Source organism: Callospermophilus lateralis, chromosome 15, assembly GCF_048772815.1.
Source record: "Callospermophilus lateralis isolate mCalLat2 chromosome 15, mCalLat2.hap1, whole genome shotgun sequence".
Lineage (NCBI taxonomy): Eukaryota > Metazoa > Chordata > Mammalia > Rodentia > Sciuridae > Callospermophilus > Callospermophilus lateralis.
This window is the reverse complement of record NC_135319.1, coordinates 51,493,847-51,514,055: the sequence shown is the minus strand read 5'-3', so window position 1 is coordinate 51,514,055 and position 20,209 is coordinate 51,493,847. Positions and strand designations below refer to the sequence as shown.

Here is a 20,209-nt window from a genome sequence, read left to right as displayed (position 1 = left end):
TTCTTTCTTCTCTCATTTTCCCAATCCTTGTGGTTTACAATTTTTCTCAGGCCCTTGGAGTATTTTAATGGATCAAATAAGAATTTAAAGGGAAATAACTGAACTTTTAATCCCTCATCTTAAAAACAAAACTGTGTTGCTTCTGAAATGATTTAAATGGAGAACTTTCCTCCAATTCAGTGATCAATTTTTATTTATTTTTTAAATAGACACAGTTCCCACTTACTAATGATCCATTCTCAAAGAGTTAGAGATCAAGGACAAGAGAAGTTAAGTGGCTTCATTTAATCACTCATCAAATACTTATGAAGCACCTAAGAGGCTCAAAAGCCTACTCAAGGTGCTGCAATACAGCAATAAGCAAGACAGTCCCCACTGGCTCAAAGCTTGCTTTCTAGAGGTGAGCAAAACACTAAACAAATAAATGAAAAGTCAAGAAATTTCACAAAATAACAACCAACGTACAGAGAATCAAAACTGGGTAAATGAAGAGTCTAGAAGGCTACTTTAAATGGTGTGACCAGAAGACTTCTCAGGAGTGATATCTGGTCTGAGACCTTAATAACAAGCAAGTGGGTATTGGGGAGAAGAAATTTCCAGGCAGAGGGAATTGCAAGTGCAAAGGGCCAGTGTTGCAAGCCAGGCTGGCCTGTTTAAAACAGAGTTACCCACTATGCTGGAACTGAAAAAAGTCTAAATTCTATGTTGGAAGAGTGCGAAGTGCCCTCAGACACCCAGAGGCTCCTGAGGACAGTGGAATGCTGAGCCTGGGGATTAGGGGAACATCAGTCTGAAGAGACTGATGAAGAAATCACCTGGTGTGAATGATGTTCCTCAGCCATGGAACCTAATGGTGACTCCAGCAGAAAGAGAGCAGATTAAGAGAAGACAATCAGAGTGTCTTGGGTCACTCCATCAATTAAAGGCTGAGAGAAAGAGTCAAAGCCAGAAAAGGGAACTGAAAAGGAAGACCAAGAGGAAGAGGAAAACCCAGAAGGGATAGAGAGCATTTCAAGGGACAGGGAATGGCAAACAGAGCTGAAGGCTGCTCAGGCTTTGAGAGATAAGGAAATCACAGGAGACTGCTGGGCATGGCCACTGGAGGCAACGGAGAGCTTCACAAGAACAGTCCTAGTCCAGCAGAGGGGCAGCCATCCCGATGACACCGGAAGGAGTGGACAGGACCACAGACAACCCATTCAGGATGTCCATTTCCTACGAAGAAGAGCCTAGAACAGAAGTGTTAGCTGGAGGTTAACGTGGGGCTATGATAGACTTAGGATGGGTTGATTTTGATGTGGGAAACACTGGAGCAGAGTTATTGACTGATGCAGAATTGGAACCCAAGTCTCTAAGACCCCAAAGTGAAATCAGCTGAGTTTTACCTCAAAGCCTGACGTCATCTGTATCAGCCTCTCAGCAGCATGGAAATCCCCTGCATACTGGCTCAGCAGCCCCTCACAGTTTACACAGTGGGTTCTGCTCCCTCCCCCAGGGATTCCTGGTATCTAAGGACAGTTACGGCATCACTCAGTCCACAGGGCACAGCCATGGCAACCTCCACCAGTACTTCAGATCTAGCACCTGCCCCCCGGAGTCTTCCAGGCAGGACCGGGTCTCAGGGAAGATAGATAGGGACAGCTGGCAGGGCTTCACCCTGGGCTTCCGTAATGAAGTACCACATCAAGTGGCTTCAACAATAGGAATGTGTGTTTCCTCCAATTTTGGAGGATGCATGTTCAAAATCAAGGTGTGGACAGATTGGTTTCATTCTGAGAGCTTTTTCCTGGGCCTGGAGAAGGTCACGTTCCCACCATGTCCTCATATGGCCTTTTCTCTGTGCATGTGTGTCTATAGTCAAGCTTCCTCTTCTTACAAGGACACCAGTCATATTGGATCAGAACCCAGCCCACCCTAAAGACTTCATTGTAGTTCTGTATACAAAAGAGCTACATTCTAAAGTATCAGGAGTTAGAACTTCAATATATGGATTTCCGGTGGAGGAAGCATAATTCAGCCCCAAACAAGGAGACTGCACCCTGGAGAAGGGTTGTATCTACTGTACAGTGAATAAGTGGAACTTCACTTCCAATTACAACATGGGTTCCTACTTCCCCCAGCTGTAATTAACATGAAACAGAATGTAAAATGGTGAGTGACTATTCACCCAGTTCTCTCCCCCTTGAGAGTGGGACACCACCCAGGAAGCCAGAGGTCTGCAGCAACCTTCTCTCTCAAAGGAGAATGACTGGCTGCTTCCTATGAAAGAGGCAGCTTTCAAAAAGCTCTTTGCAAAGGTGGGAGCAACAAAACATTTTGCAATCACAAATAAACAGAATTGCATCTTTCTTCCTGAGGTCTTGACTCAACTCTCAAGAGCTGAAATTGCTCAAAAATTCTCATTGTTGTTGCAACTATCAGAATCCTTTGGCCAAATTGAGATCTCTGAAGAAAAGTCCGCCTTACTTACTAGGTTTAGCAGCCAGAGGTCAACAGAGCCAAGAGGAAGCTATGCAAACACTCCCATTCTACCCAGGAATGATTCAGCCTTGTTCTGGCTGCTCCAGCCCCTCTGAGCTGTCCAGCTTCTACAATCCTCCTTTTCCTGAGAAGCCCATCACTCACATACACCCAAGGAGCCCCCCAAGGTCCAGGTCTGCCTCACCAAAATGGAAAATGTCAGAGACATAAGTTATTTTTCTGGAAAGTGTCATTGTTGTCTGGCTCCAATAATACTGTGTTTTGTGGGATGATGATACATTCCAAATGGGCAAGGTTGAAACTGTGCCACTCATTCCTCCCTCCTCAGTTCACAGCACTGGGCTTGCCTGATAGTAGATGCCCCATAACACCCAGCAGAGGAGCCCAGTGAATTATCCAGCAATGAAGATGAGACAGGGTTTGTGGGGATCCAAGAAAGGGAAAGGGTACGTAGATCACATGGTCTTATTCACATTAGCCTTGACAAGAGAGATTCAGGTGAAATCTGAAATGTTCAAGAGAAAACTGAGAAGTGGAAAGTTTTCCTACCACTTATAGTCTTATTGGGAACAAGGCAGCAACCATTTCCACAGTTGGAGAGGATGTCATTCAGTGGCCAAGATAAACGCTAACCTCAAAGAGGAAAAGAACAAGAGAGTGGCCTGGCAGAGAAAATGGAGAGAAGTTAAAGAACTTCTTAACTATGTTTGTACCTATCAAGGAAACTGGGAAGAGATGGGGAATGGGTAGAAGACTTGAAAGTGTAAAAGGAAGGTCACAGGATCCAGGGAGAAGGAGGGAGCAAGAGTCTCACTGAGCCTTGTTCTGTGGTCATGAGCAGAAGGAACAGCATCTGGAAGCAGTCTTACAGTTAACAAGGGGGCAGGAGGGGAGAAGGGTAAGGGGGAATACAAATAATATCTGGCCTCAGATCTCCTTTTTTCTAACAGAGTCTTCAGTGAGCATGTAAATCACATTTGAATGGCACCAGCCACAACAGAAAGATTTCCAAGTATCTTTATCAGCCCAACCTGCCTACGTGCCCAATACAAGCTGTCTCAAACGAGGCTAGCCAACTTCCCTTCACCACCAGGTTTCTCAGTCAGGTTCTCTCCTCCCCTCCAGCCTCCAGCTTCCAGCCTGTCACCCTCTATGTGGTAGAAACCTCAGCAGGCTCTCTTCTCTCTCAGCCTGTGCCTCCTGCCCAGCTCTCCCTGGCAGGAGGAGGCTACCCTCTGCACATCCCTCTGCCGGAGATGCAGATGTCTGTGCTCCTTGCTTTCCCCCAGCCCAATATTTAATTAGTGCCAACACCACTGATTTCATCACTGTTCTCTGTGTCCACGCCCTTCTGTCTTTCCTGTAGTCACAACTGTCCAGACCTGTATCACTTCACATCTTGAGCATTGCAAAAGTCTCCCAACTGGCATCCCTTCCCAAAAAACATAGCACTTGAATCATACCATTGCCACCAGTTATGCTCTAAAAACTTGATCCAACCATAACTCTTGGGGTTAAGAGGCTGTCTTGCATGCAGAGGACAGTCCACCCCTTAATGCAGCATTCAAGGACTCCACAAACTACCTTGCTCAGTCTATGAGGCTTCACCCATCAGGGGCTTTTTACCTCCCCCTACCAGGTCATTCTTCAATCCACCCATCTCCTTTCTATTTCCCACCTTTGTTCACTCCAGGACTCCTGCAAGCATCCCTTGATAGTCCCCTGGGTGTGTATGGGGCTGAGGGTTGCTCACAAAGTTTCTCTCACCCCATAAACTTTTATAGAACAAGGAGTTTACACCTCCCCTCCCCTAACAACCTTCACTTAGGTTCTCAGTAGGAAAAGTACTAATAAAAGTTGTTCGTACATTCTAACATGCACAAATATTAGCATCTTGGTGTTAAACAAGCACAATAAAAATAATCCAAGACCATCTCTCACCCAATCCATAATCCCTTTGGTAAAGCTGGTTTTGGTTATCTATTGCTGAGTAACAAACTACTAGAAAATGTAGTTGCTTAAAACTACAATCATTTTATTCATTTACAATATATAGGTTAATAATTCAGGCAGGGTTTGGCTGGGTGGCCCTTCTGCACCATGTGGTCCCAGCTGAGGTGAATGTCCTGATTGGGCTCATTGTCCAGGATGCACTAGCAGAGCCAAGAAGGATTCAGAGATGTGCCTGTTACCTCAGTGGGTTTGGGATGGATTTTTTCTCTCTGCATGGCTACTTGAGTTTCCTTACAGCATTGTACTCTAGGGTATAGGACATCTATGAGACAGCTCCCAAAATGGAACATTGCAACAGAGGCAAAAGTAAAAGGTGCAGATCTCTTAGGACTGTCCTCAAAGTGGGCTGGGGTGTGGCTTAGTGGAAGAGCACTTGCCTAATATCAGACAGGACATGTCCACCAATCCCATATATGTACAAGGAAGCCTGTCCACAGATGTTCACCATTACATTAAAATTTATTCTAATCAAAACTGAAAGTGACCTAAATTCATCAGGAAAGAATTGGAGAAAAAATATGATATGCTCATTCAAACAAAATTATATATAGCCATTAAATGATACTAATATGAAAAAACTTTTAAAATAACTGAGTATTCAGTTTGACAGTTTATATAAAGAATTAGGAATATAAGGAGAATTAGAGAATTTGTAAGAAATTGTTACTATGTTTATTTGGTTTCTTATATATCATAAAGTAAAAATGGAAAGAAAATACAACTTCTGAAGAGTGGCCACTCCTTGGTAGGGAGATAGTGAATGAGGAACACTAATAGTTCTAGAAACATTGTTTTTTTTTTTAATTTTTCAATATAAAGTAAACATGGAAAACAGTAATGTTTGTTGAATTTGTGAGTAGGACATCCACATATTTTTGTTATTTTCTATGCTCTTTGTATATTTAAATGTTTTAGCAATACAAACCCAATTCGTATTATTTTTAATTTGAAAAATTTTAAAAGCTACAGAGAACCATTTCTACTTGGATCTTCCATAACAAAACTAGTCTCAAGCCAGGTTCAATGGCACATGCCTGTAATCCAAGCAACTCAGAAGACCAAGGCAAGAAGATCACAAGTTCAAAGGCAGCCTCAGTAACTGACCAAAGCCTTATTTCAAAATAAGAAATAAAAAGGGATGGGGCTACATCCCCAGTGGTAAAGGACCCCTGAATCCAATCCCTAGTACTGGAAAAAAAAAAACTAACCTCAAAGCCAGTGGACTTGAAGGAAAGAGGGTGGGGAATAAATACCACCACCTGTCAAAGGGAGAAGTGACAAAGAATTTGCCACCAGAATCTGTAATCCACCACAGAAATCTTTTCAATAATGTTTCAGCCTTTTGCTTAACTATTTCCTAGGATGAAGAACTCAATATGATAAAAGAAGAGTGCATTAAAATCTAACAAAAAATACCCCAGCTCATAAACCTGGAGCCACCAATTCTAGGCTCATTGATCTGCCACTCCTGACAGACACTGTCCTTCGCAGCCTCTCAGGGATCTCAGTTACAACCTGTATTTCTGAAGATCCTTCAAATGAAGACATGCCGAGTCTGAATGACTATTTCTATTAAAGATGAAACATTCACATTTAGCAAAGTAATTTTTTAAATGAAAACAAATGCATCATAGTCTTCTTTGTAAATAACACCAAAGCCTACATATGAGTTCCTCAGTGACCTAAAGGCCAGAGGGCCTTACTAACCCATTCATGAGCCCTGGCACAGAGCACCCCACAATTTATCACCCCTTCTATCATTAAGGCTCAAAGAGACACCATCAAACAGAAAATATTCACAAGTAACCTGATCCCTCAGTGTCTTTGTGAACAGAGCCCAGGACCCAGCTGCACTGAACTACCTCCTGGCATCTGGGGCCCAGCCTTATCTGGAAAAGAAGGTGGCCAAAATGGAGCAGGTGACGACTATCATTGCTAGAGATATATATATAAATAACTGGTTTCTTCCCCAGCAGACTTGAATAACCACATACAAAATCTAACAACATAGACCTCTCTGCACAGTGGATTGTATTGGATTTACTATTTTGGTATTATTGTTAATTTCAATAGGAGTGATAATGATTATTGTAGCTCTTCAGGTCTCATGTTCAAGTTCTTAGGTTTTTTTATCAGGAGTCTGAAAGCTTAGTCTCCCATGCCAAACTAGACCTCTATTTTATAACATTAAGTCTTGTTAGAATAGAGCCACATGCATTTGTTTGCAATACTGTCCATAGTTACTACCATCATGCTACAGTGGCAGTGAATCATATGACATAGGCAGCATAGCTCCCCAAGTCTACAATATTTACCACCTGACCTGTTATGGTTTAGATATGAGATGTCCCCCAAAAGCTCATGTGTGAGACAATGCAAGAAGGTTCAGAGGTGGATTGATTGGGTTATGAAAGCTTTAACCTAATTGGTGTATTAATCCCCTGATAGGGATTAACTGAGTGGTAACTGTAAGCAGGGAGGGTGTGGCTGGAGGAGGTGGGTCATTGGGGTATGCCTTTGGTATATATTGTGTGAGCTGAGCTTAGTCTCTCTCTGCTTCCTAATACCATGGTCCCAGCCACTTTCCTCTGCCATACCCTTCCACCATGATAATCAGCCTAACATTGGGAACCAAAGAATGGAGCTGACCATCTATGGACTGAGACCTCTGAAACCACGAGACCCAATAAATGTTTCCTCTTCTATGTTGTTCTTGTCAGGTCTTTTGGTCACAGTGAAATGGCTGAGTAAAACACTGACCATTTATGAATACCAGTTGGCCAACACCTAGGTTAGAATGTCATGATTGTTGCAATTCTCTTTCAAATTGTTAACAAAAGAACCATGGTGTGTGTGTGTGTGTGTGTGTGTGTGTGTGTGTAAGAGAAACAGTAGAAATTTAGCAAAGTATTAATATTGGTAAATCTAAGTGGAAATACATGAATCTTCAATCTACTTTTCTTTCAACTTTTCTGCATGTTTGCAATTTTTAAAATAAAATGTCTTGAGAATAAATATTGCTTTATTTAATAACTCAGAAGAATTCTCCCCTGAAAAATTGTAACTCCTGGGAAAGGTAAATCAGGAGATCAACAATAGTATATAACTAGCAATTGCAATAGGTTTAAAAATAATGGGAGCAATTTCATTCACAATAGCAACAAAAAATATGAAATCTAAAGTTTAAATAAAAAGGAAATGTGGAACACTCAAAGAAATAATAAATTTTAGCAAGATCCAAAAAATAGAAGCACAAAGATGAATATAATTTTTTGAGAATGTTTGGAATTAGATAGCTGGTGCATTTACAGATGTTTAATAAAATTTAAACAAAGACAAAAGGAAGCTTTGGATAATAGGAGAAACATAATACATTTCTAAAGAAGATTCAGTGATTCAATATTGTTAAAACAGAACTATCACATGGATGCAATTCCAGTGAAAATCACTGTGAGTTCTATTGTAGAGAGAGGGGGAAAGCCATAAAATAATTTAAAAATTTCCCTACCAGAAAAAATGGGTGAGATTAGCCAAGGACATTTTGAAAATGAAGAGTAATGGTAGGGTTCTTACCTTAATAGATATTGAATTTTATTTTAAAGCTATAATAATTAAGTAAGTCTGGCTCAAGAATAATAATTCATAGAAGAAAATGAAGAGATCCAGAAGTAAGTAAAAAGTAAAAATCTAATCAAGGCAGAAAGTCCAATAGAAATGGAAAGAACAGATTATATAATAAATGATATTGGAATAACTGGCTAATCATTTTGAAAAAAAATAAAGTTAGAGCCCTATATCATAGCACTCTCCAAAGTGAAGGAGAATTAAATGCAGAGAAATAAAATCATAAAAGATACATGAAACAGTGTAGGTTCATATTTTTATAAGCTTGTGACGGTACAGATCTTACTGAGCGTGAAATAAATGGTAAAGGAAAAGATGACTAGATTTGGTTAATAAAAATCCCAAGCTTCTGTACATCTGAAAACAACCAAGACTAAGAAAAATACAATAACTACTGAGAAAAATATTGTCAACATAAAACAATTTTAAAAACCCATGTCTTCACTATCTAATCATTATGGAGGGATAAAGATTTTTGAATGGGCAAATATAATGAATATACAGACACTTCTCAGAAGAAACATAATAACTCCTTCCAAACTCCTGCACTCAGAGGCTACGCCAAATTCTAGCCTGGCTCCTAGCCCATAAGACCATGTCCCTAGGTGACTCCAGACACTACTTAAGTGGCTGCCTGAGAAAGCTCAATACTGCCAGAGAAAGCGCGTACTATTTGATCTTACTTGCACCTAGTGACAGCCCCTGACTGCCCTTTCTTAGAGTGTTTACTAAAAGGAGCTGACAGTAGTGAATATGTGTCTCCTAAAATTCAGAAGTGTCTCTCAAGGACCTGAGAGCCATGCCTTAGAAATGTCATCATCTGGACGGAGAGGGCCTCTGTCTCCTCCATGGGAGGGTGGAATCCTGATTCCAGCTGCCACCTAGCAGACACAGCTGCCTAACCGAATGCTCACTGGCCGGCTCTTTATAATTTCTCTCTTCTCTGACTCTGTAGAGAACCTGCTCTCCACCACCCTCCTTCACCCAAACATCCACATCCCCTCTACATGAATCAGAAGGGGCTCAACTCTTTCCCCTACTGTCAGCAGTTACTGAAAAAAAATCTGTTTTCACTGCTCTAACTAAGTCTGGCTGTGCTTATCTTCGACAATACAAGTTACAAAATAACACAACGTTGAGATTTAGCATGATTATTATTTTCAGTTTTCTGCTTATCTATATTTTGTTTTCTATCCAGGAAAATATATTGCTACTATAGGAAAAAAATAAACTCAAAATAGGAATCAGGAAAAAATATACTTTCAGGTAATTCGAACTTCCTATCAGAGGACAGTGAACCTCCTTTACCAATTACAAAGGCTCCCAGAATGAGTTGACATGCAAGATTATGAATAATGCCCTCCCCTAGAGGAGAGAGAGAGAGAGAGAGAGAGAGAGAGAGAGAGAGAGAGAGAGAGAGAAGAGCTGCTTTCAATCCTCATAAAAAGAAAAATGGTGGCTCAGAGAAGTTCAGTAAGCTCCCCAGGGTCATAAAGCAATAATAGTAAAGTTGGAATAGGATCCCGGGCTGGTCTGACCAGAAACCCAATTCTCTCCAAAGCCCTCATTTCAGGATCCTTGGTTTGGGGTGCGGAAAACCTGAGTTCTGACCCAACCACTATTGCATGTAACCTTGGCAATTCTCTTCCTCTGTCTGCCCCTCAGTTTCCTCATCTGTGCAAGAGATGGATGGGACCAAATGGTGTGTCAAGTTCCTTCTTCTATTCTCATAAAGCACCCAGTACCAACCAATGGCCAAGGTCAGATCCAAATCAGAGATCAGCCGCAAAGGCCTTGGAGCTAGAGCAAGAGCCACCACACAGGTGCCCCATGCAGTGGCCCACCTTGAATTCTTCGTGGATGCGTTCCTCCAGGACTTTGGCAGCCTTGCGGTCCTCCATCTCCACTTTCCACTTCTCCGCCAGGATCCGGGCCTTCTCATTGGCTAGAGCATCCCGGAACTTCTTGGTGATCTCTGCCTCCTTCTGTTTCCTTCCAAGAGAGCACCAGCAGGAATCAGCTTGAGTGAAAAACTCAAGGACCACATCTCAGTGGGAATTCAAATAAGAACAACGAATAGCGAATATTGAAGGTCAACAAAAGGTTAACATTGGCCAAGATGGGGAGAAATAGGTACTCTCACATATGGGAAGGTTAAAATCAGTAGAATCATTCTGGAAGCCAGACAAACAAGATTCAGAAATCTCATTTCTCACTCAAGTGTACACAGATGTATGTAGAAGATGTTCATTGGAGAATTTTTATAACATAATAGATAACTCAAATGTCTGTCAATAGGACCAACAAGTTGTATTTCTCAAATACTATACAGTAATCTTAAATAGTTTTGTGGATTTATATTCATCAATTTGTCAAGGTGAAGACTTTATAGAGCATGTATCACCTAAATGCTCACTGTAGTTATCTTAGGTGGTATGTCTTTCTATAATCTATTTAATCTGTTCCTTATAGTTTTCCGTGTTGTTTACGGGCTTCTGCAGCTTACAATTAAAATATTGTCATTCAAAATTGGTGGTGGGGAGATGTCAGAGTCAATTTCACATGGATTTCCAAGTTTGGCAAAAAAAAAAAAAAAATTAATTATTTATGAGAGTCTCACTCTAACCTCACCTGGGACTCAACCGTCCAACTTGTCTGAGAAACGTGGATGATGTATAGAGGAACAAACAGACAACAAAAGTCAATCCAAACTGCTGTACTGCCCCCCTGACAATTAAGTACAGGAAAGAGCCAAAGCATGTTGTATATACAATCAGGATGAATCCAACTACATGCACATCGGAAGGGCATTGTTAGGCTTCTGTTACTGATGAGAAAACTGAGGACCCAATCAGCTAACTAGTAATTAGCAGAGCCAGGGTTTGAACCCTCAGTTTTGCCTGATGCAAGACACTGACGCTTTGGTCCCCTAATCTTAGCAGAGCTCAAAACAGCCAGTCAGATGGTACCTTTTACCTCCTACCCAAAACCTGTGGTCTTTGGCTTGTACCTACCCCAAGGCTGTGTGCTCAGGTCCCACCAACACCCCTCCTGCCCCAGCACCACTCACCAGAGCTCCTCGGCTTCCCTCTGTGCTTGCAGCCGCGCTCTCTCTGCAATCAGCTCCTCGGAGATCTCTTCATAAGGCTTGTCACCAGGGCCTTCGCCCATGACCCAGACCCAGACCTCGCCATCTTCTCCCAAGAGCCACTGGATGTGTTTGTCACTTGCTACCTCACAACAGGAGGAGGAATAAAGAAGGAAAAAGAAACATATCTGATTTCCATTCGTTAGGAAATGGCACACAACCATTACACCCCCCATAGCAGAGCAGTGTCATCTACAAATACGATTCCAGAGAGATACTGCCTAAAGGCAGGTCCAAGACCCTCTCTTCATTCCCTCCCTCTCCCCCTGGGGAGCATCACAATAGCTAAGCCACCCAGCAGGAGCAGGTCCCCAAGGTGTCTGTGACTGAGCTCTCCTAAAATCCTCATCAAAGAGAACATAGATAACAGTGAGGCACTTTCTGTAGGAACTGACTTATGTCACTCCTGGGCTGTGGCAGTAGGTGGTGGTGAACCTTCTCTGCAGTCTCTTCTTCCTGTCCACCAGCTAGAAAAAAAAAAGAGAGAGAGAGAGAGAGAATCAAGGATGGTAGATTGCCAGATGAAGCAGCCTGATGCTGAGTCTCTGTGAACTATATCAGACAGTAACCTGAGCAAGAAATAAACCTGTGCTAGATTCAGCCACGAAGATTTCTCAGTTTTCCTACTGCAACAGATGGCATTGATTACTATGACTAATATGGAGATCTATCTCAAAAACCAGCTGCTGCTGAAACACATATAAACTACGCATCATTGACTTTCAGTTGAGTGGCGAGTGATGTCCATTAGGCTGAATGGCTGGAGACTCATGTCATGCAAGAGCAAAATATTTGGTAAAAATGTCAGACACTGTAACTTAAAAAGCAGGCCCAGGGCTTCCTGAACTTTCATTATAAGGGAAGAGGGTGGGAAATAAAAAGTTTGGAATGTGTGTTGGTTACTAGTGGCTGTGTTTGGCAAAGTGTCAAGAGAAGGAAATGAGTCTAAAGAAGAATTGAAGGCTTTGCAAGTAAAATGAGACAGAATAGAGACCATTTCGAAATCTGGGACTTCACGGGATTGAGAAAAACATCTCCTTTTCTTTGAGGGCTCCAACTATAAGAGATGGAACTTTTAAAGTATTTTCATGTAGAGCTGAGTCAACTTTCTAAGGTGAACACATGATTGAGGACACAAAGCTCCATGGTGGTCACAAGATGGTGCTTCACCAGCCTCCTACTACTGAGGGCATTTTATCTTCATGCTTATAAATCTTCTAGCAACCTCAAGCATCATTTCCTCAATCTCTCAGGAAGATGTAAAGAGGGAAAGGCTTCTCCTAAGAAGTTTCATCTGTGGAGGAGAAAGCCCTTCACTGGGGCTCTTGGGTTTGTCCAAGGCCATGTTTCAGAGTCTGCTTCAGCCTCTGACTGAGCACACCAGGCTCATTCCTGAGACACACCGGACTCCTTGCCAAACTTTCTGGGACACCTCCAACCAATCTCCCTCCCTCTCTGCTTCGGTCAAGGTCAGGACCGCACTGCAGGGCAATGTCTCTCCCAGCCTCCGGCCAGCTCCTTGCCCTCTTTCTCGGACAAGCATTTTCCTTGAGGAAAAAAAAAAAAAAAAAAAAAAAAAAAACTTGCATGGTGAATCCCTCCCCGTTCCTGCTCCTCAGAGAAGCCAGACTAACCCAAGTACATTGAGTGCCACTCTCACCACTGTTTTACAAAGAACTTCAATGTAGATGCCTGAAGATGACAGTGAGACACGTAGGGGTCCAGGGGCAAAGAAATAAAGTCAACTGTAGAAAATGACCAGTAAAGAATTTTAGATATTGTTCCTGGGACATGGAAGCCAACAGAGGAGAAGCCTTTTGAGTTTTGGAGTATAGACTAGAAAGCCTCTGATTGTTCAAGACTCAAACAACTCTTGGGTGCCGACTCTAGTGAGCTGGAGGCGGGTCATGCTGCTCTGGGGAGGGTGTGGTCCTCAACATTCACTCCAGAAGAGGCTGGGGTCAAAAATCCAGGAGAAAAAGCTTCCTCAAGGGGGTCAAGTCCATTCAAGGAATTCCTTCATGGCTAAGGCAGGGGAACCTCTCAGAGCCCGGCCTGCAGGACTCAAGGATGCTGTAGACTAGGGAAAACAGGTCTCCCGCTCTCTCCTTTCCCAAATGGCAGTGTGCCTAGAGATATTCTGGCCTTGTCTAGTGCTGTATGTTGGTCTTAAGGGTGAGAGGTATTCAGGTGACATGTCTATTTAGCACATTTGGACTTTATAGATATAAATGTGGGGCCTCGGACCCTGTGGACTTCCAGGTGGATGCAGTGACTGGAATCCCTTTAAGAAGGTGGTGAGTATATTTCATAAGAAGGAGAAAATGAAAGGTAGAAATGCTCAGAATGGCAATCAATGACAGTGACCATGCTAGGTCCCCCCTGCACTCCTTTTTTCGAGTCCACCAAGGACCACATTCTTCAGGTTCCCTTCAGTCCTGTGGGAACTGACTTCTAGTCTATGGAGTGTCAGGGGAAGTGATTGGTCTCACTTCCAGGCTGAGGCGATGAGCAGCTGCTATATCTTTTCTGCATTTTCTCCCTTGTCCACCCAGCTAGAAATAAATGACTCCAAGATGATGGAATTTCGAGAAAAAAAAATCATCCTGATCCATGAGTCAATGTCTAAAACAAGATCACACAGAGGAGCTGCTGAATCCACACCCAACCATTGCAGTCAAGAAATAAGCCTTCGTCATGTAAATGTACTGAAATGTCAGGGTTTATCAATTGCACAAGGCACATTAATCCCCCTAATATAGAAGGACACTGTTATATTTTTAGTACATTAAGGGAAATATAGTAATCAAGAACTAGGTATAATTCAGAGAGGCCATTACTACTAGAATTATAAAACTTTCAACAAAATAATGAAGAAAAGCAAATGACTAGTGACATCCCCATCCTGTCACAGTAAGTAAAGGGAACAGAGAAAGAACAAAATACGTTTAAGTATCACAGAAGATACTATCAATTGCCTCCACACCATTCACCCCAGCCCACCATTCTCCCTCACCACAGAACCCCAAGTTGTTCAGGGAGTAGCAGAGATGCTCCCCTGCAGGAAAGGTGAGTTTCCAGCCCAGCCTCAAAGGACAAATAACAATGGATCTAAACCCATCCCATAATGTTATTCTCATTGGCAAGTGATGGATCTAAGAGTGACAAGATCCCCATTTCTAACAAAGTAGATACTGGCAGAAGCCCCAGTGAAGGGCTTTCTCCTCCACAGGATGAAACTTCTTAGGAGAAGCCTTTCCCTCTTTGCATTTTCCTGAGAGATTGAGGAAATGATGCTGGAGGTTGCTAGAAGATTTATAAGCATGAGGATAAAATCACAGGTTGAGCATGGGGGAGCAGAAAGATAGACCAGGATGTGCCCCTGGAAATCTTGAACAGCTAAATAAATCATCCATTTCAGGACATCTTTAGACTTTTTGTCCTTTGAGAAAAACAAGAAACCTCAAGAAATAAAATTCTGCAGTTATTAAACAAAATAAGGCAACCCAGACATGGAAGTTTAATTTAATAGACATTTGTTTAATTAAGCAACTATTAGTTGCGTGTTCTGTTAGTTCTAGTCAAAGATATCTGCAGCCGATACAGAAAATTATGCAAAGACAATGAACCCTTAATATGTCCATTAACACAATAAATGTAGGCAGAAAGTATTCTCCTTTTAAAATCTGAGACTATTGAATGTGATTAAAAAATAAATCCAGCTACGTTCTATTTAAAGAAAACCCACTTAAAAAAAAAAAAGAAAAGGTTAAAAATAGAGGCAACAACAGACTGTGCAAAGGCAAGCGTCAATGTCAGACAAAGCAAAATTCAAGGACAAACGTGTAAACAAGACATAGAAGAATATTGTGTGATAATAAAAGTTGCAACCCGCCAAGAAGATATAACAGTCATAAAACTTTATACAACAAGCAACATAACAGCAAACTGCATAAAAGAAAAACACCAAAAATACAAGAAGAATTTGAAAATGTGTATAAACTCCTGGTGGGCATTTACTACGTCTGTTTCAGAAGTCAGTTGGTCAAACAGATTTTTTAAAGTAATGATATATAGGACTTGAATGATTCAATTTTATTTAATAATTACAGAACTTTTTTTTTTCTTCTTTTGGTACCGAGACTGAACCCATTGGTGCTTTACCACTAAATTATATCCTTTTTATTTTGACACAGAGTCTCACTAAGTTTCTTAGGGCCTCGCTAAATTGGGAGGCTGGCTTCAAACTTGCAATCTTCCTGCCTCAGCCTCCAGAGATGCTGGAATTACAGGCATGTGCCACAATGCCCAACAGAACTTTATTTCTTAAACATTTTGGATATACTTTTCTTTTGCTCTGATAGTTATGAGAAAATTTTTATAGACCATATTCCCTGATAATAGTACCCCAAATTAGAAGACAGTGGGGGAAAATAGTCATAAAAAAATTTTAACTGTTCTATAATCTAGAAAATATCTCCCAGATAACCCTTGAATCTTTAAGGAAATCAGCGTTGAAAAGACACATTATTTGGGGGGGGGGGGCGAATGCAGCAAGAAATATGCAAGAAATGTGCATATGCACACATCTCATAGTAAGCTCAGAAGAAAACTTGCAGGTTTAAAGGCTTTTCTTTTTGATGTTCCTATGAAGATATTCCTCTCTTATCCAAACACATCATAATGCATACAAAACAACAAGGAATATAAGAAATACCTCTACGGTATCTCTACCGAACAGAAGCGTGAAACGGTGGGAGGTGGGAGCCTCCAGCCTGCTGGACTCCATCTGGGTCCCAAAGAATAACATGACTCCTGCAGGGTAAAGGGGCATAAATATTCTCCAGGCAATACAGGAACCTAACTCAAGAGGAGTGTAATGAAGCCAAATGCTGGTAATGGGAGCAGCAGGTAGAGTGGACAGAGGTATGTGGTAGATGTACATGGTAGAATACTCTTCGGTCTGAAGAAGAAGGAAATATTATCATCTGCAACAATGTGGATGAACTGGGAGAACATAGACAAGTTCCACATGAACCCCTGATATGTAGAGTCTGAAAGTGGTTACCAAGGACTGGAGACAAGGAGATTGGGGAGATGTTGGAATCCTGTGTGTGCGTGTATATGTGTGTAAATGTAATACATATATGCAGAGTTGAAAGAGTAGTCTCATTTTACATTTTTGCAAATCTGCCTTATGTCCAACCTAATTGAAAGCAGATGGATTTTTCATATCTGTTCCTACATTTACTCTGTTATAATATGTAATTTTGGTTAAAATATATTTTTTAAAATGTATTCCCCTACATATGCAGTTGGAAAAAAAGAAGAAAAGAGAACAATTAGCACCTTTTTCAGATAATTTTTGATGCTAAACCAAAAATCAAACAAGAGGTGGTTTCTTAAATGTTAGCTGTGGCTTGGAATCTGAAACCATATTGATTAGTTTTATTATAATTTATTAAATTGAAATTCATTTGTTATGTTATTTTCTTAGTTTTAGCTATGTACCACGGTGACATAAGATGTTAACCATAGGGAAAGCTGGGTGAGAGGCAGATGGAAAGTTTCTAAACTACTATGAAACTCTTCTAAGTCTAAAGTTAGTTCAAAATAAAAAGTTTGAGCATTTAAAAAGCAAAATAAAAATAAACACCCATTTGGCGCTGGATGCGATGGAATACACCTGTAATCCCAGCAGCTCAAAAGACTGAGACAGGAGGATCACAAGTTCAAAGACAGTCTCAGCAAAAGCAAGGTGCTGAGCAATTCAATGAGACTCGTCTCTCATAAAATACAAAATTGGGCTGGGGGTGTGGCTCAGTGGTTGAGTGCTCTTCAGTTCAATCCCTGGTAACCACCCCCCCCCAAAAAAAAAACATTTAGCTTGTTATTCACTTTGAACAGATCTTTTTCTCATGCATGATTTTGCAACATTGCTTGTTTGTCCTTTGGAAAATAGTGATTCAGAGAATCAAGCAGACATTCCATACATGGACTCACTTTATTTTACATATCAGAAAAGTCACATTTGTAAATACATGTATGAATCTCTTGAGAAAAGTCATTATGTATTGGGTGACAAATAAACGCACTGTGGCAGATGTTAAGTTTTTCAAAATTTTTAGCTTTTGCCTGAAAGTTAGAATTTATCACTGGCATAAATTTTATCTGTTGCTTTCCTTGAAGTAACAGATCTACTTTATTTATTTTCAAATACCCATATCTGAAAAAATATATGTATATATATACATATAAATTGTTGGCCTTTTTTAAGTAAAAATGGTGTAACCTGAAAGAGGCTACTTCATCATGTAATGAAACAAGCATACCTGCTTTTTCTCAGGACACCCATCATACTTCTGTAGGCAGCAAAAATACTTCATGCATACATTCCATTTTGTCACACAATGAAATAAGGTTTACTATTCATCAAGAGATGAAAATATCATCCATTTTATTGTGAACACATCATCATTTTTTTGTGATTGTGTCATGGTAAAAAATACGACACTGCTACCATTATGGTGCCAGCAGATTTACCACTAGGTTAGTCAACTTATAAAGAGAAAAGGTTTGTTTTGGCTCATAGTTGTGGAAGTTTCAGTCTATGATTGGGCAGACCTATTGCTTTTAGGCCTCTGGTATAGGGATGGGGCAGCCAGTCATGGTGGGAGCATATGTCAGAGAAAACCATCCATCTAATGTACCAGGAGAGAAAGGGACTGAGGTCCCACAGTTGTCTCTTAGGGCATACCCACAGTGACTTCCTGACCTCCCAGTAGGTTCCATCTCTGAAAAGTTCCAGCCCCTCCCAATAGTACCAAGCTGGGGACTAAGCCTTTAGCACATGGACCTTTTGGAGACATTCCAGATTCAAACTATAGCATCCACTATTGGTTTTGTATCGTTAATACAAGTGTAAGCACTGTTTAAAATAAAAAGTCACATCTTAATGTTGTTGTGAAAATCATTTTGACCTTGTAGACACCCCCCACCCCCGTACCCTCAAACACCCCTAAAAATCCATTAACCACACTTTGAGAAACACTGCCAGGATACTGGAGATTAAATTTTTTTAATATAATTCTAATTTTAAAAGGAGTAATCTAAAATATACAAAGAATACTCATAAATGAATAAGAAAATAATCCTATGAGAAAAAAGTGGAATAGATACTATGGTAAATGCTGTTAGTGACCTACTGGTTACTCCTCCAGATTCTGTCCACTGCTTTTTTGCTATTAGTACTCTGAGTTTAAGGCAGTAATTCACCTGCTTAAAAGTCTCAGCATTTTCTCAGTCTTCTTTCCAATTAAGGGTAACCCTGTGATAAGGTTCTGACCAATAAATGTTAAGTAGATTACCAGGGAGTTGTGGGGAATATTTTTTATTGTTCTAAGATAGATAACATTCAGTCTTCCTTTCCACTTCTGAACACTAAAATATAGATGTGATACCAAGAAGCACAATAGCCACTGGAGACCCAAAATGCTAAGCCGCCTTCTGGGGATCTTGAAAGAAGAGACAGAGAAAGTAATGGTATCACAGAGCCACTCACACAACCCAGGACTATCCTTTTCCAGATTTTTGTTAGGTGGGATTAAATATAATTAAATAATTAAATACATTAAATAATGTATTGCTTATAAATACAAAATGCTTATGGTTTGAATGTGTTTATCCAAAATCTTATGCACTGAAAATTTAATTCAAAATTTATAAATTAACAGTATTTCAAGGTGGAGTCTTTGAGAGGTAATTTAGATTAGATGAGGTTAAGAAGGTCAGGTCTGCATGATGGCATTAGTGCCTTTTAAAAGGATGAGGGACTTGAGCTAACAAGCTTAATATTTTTATAGAATTTTGATTGTAAAAGAACTCAAAAGGGATATACAAGGAATGCTTATAAATGACCCAGCAATTCCACCCAAGAGAAAAGAAAACTTATGTGTACACAAAAACCTTGTACATAAATGTTCACAGAAGCATTATTCATATAACCCCCAAAAGTGGAGATAACCCAAATGTTTGAAATCATGCATATACTGTTCTCTCACCACAATGGAATTGATATAGAAACCGATGTGAATCTGCAATATGTATACAGGGTAAAAATGGGAGTTCATAATCTGCTTGAATCAAATGTATGAAATATGATATGTCAAGAGCTTTGTAATGTTTTGAACAACTAATAATTTAAAAAAAAGAAGAAAAAAAACAAAAAGTCAAAAATATATATATATAACAGAAGAATATCTAGAAAAAATTCCTTCAAACATTCAGAAATTAAGCAGCACAATTCTAAATAACCCATGAATAAAAAAAGGAATCACAAAGTGAATTAGAAAATATTTTAAATTAAAATATAACACATAATAATCTATGGGATTTGGTTGACACAGTGCATTGGGAGAAAATTCTAGCATCAAGTGCTTTTATTCAGAATGAAGAGCCAGATGCAGTTGTAAATGCTTATAAATACAGCAACTTAGGAGACTGAGGCAGGAGGATCCAAGTTCAAGGAAACCCTCAGCAAATTACTGAGGCCCTAAGCAACTTACTGAGACCCTTTATCAAAATAAAAATAAAAAGGGTTAGGGATGTAACTCAGTGGTAAAGTACCTCTGAGTTTAATCAGAAGAAGAAGGAGGAAGAGAAGAGAATAAAGGAGCTCAAACCAATGGTCTAAGTTTCTATACTTTCTAAAATAAGAAAAACTTAAATTTAAAAACTTCATGATAGTAAGTTGATAACTTAGATGAAATAAATTCTTTAAAAGATGCAAGATGTACCAAAGCTCACCAAAGAAGAAATGCATCCTCTGAATAGCTCGGTCTACAAAATAACTTCAACTTGTACTTTCAAATCTACCCATAATGAAAGCCTGGACACATAGATTAATAAAAAAACTTAATAAAGTATTAGCAAATTGAATTTAGA

The 20,209-nt window shown here is 40.2% G+C and overlaps 1 protein-coding gene across 3 annotated transcripts in view; it reads right to left on the bottom strand.

Moving 5' to 3' along the window:
- The window catches only part of Sh2d4b (SH2 domain containing 4B), an 82,952-nt gene that overhangs the window by 49,561 nt on the left and 13,182 nt on the right, over positions 1-20,209 (bottom strand). For all 3 annotated transcript variants that reach the window (XM_076834961.1, XM_076834962.1, XM_076834963.1), the window contains 2 exons: positions 11,189-11,348; positions 9,963-10,110 (listed from right to left, as the gene is read on the bottom strand). In XM_076834961.1, the coding sequence (XP_076691076.1) occupies positions 9,963-10,110; positions 11,189-11,348 (308 nt within the window). The remainder of the gene's footprint in view (positions 1-9,962; positions 10,111-11,188; positions 11,349-20,209) is intronic.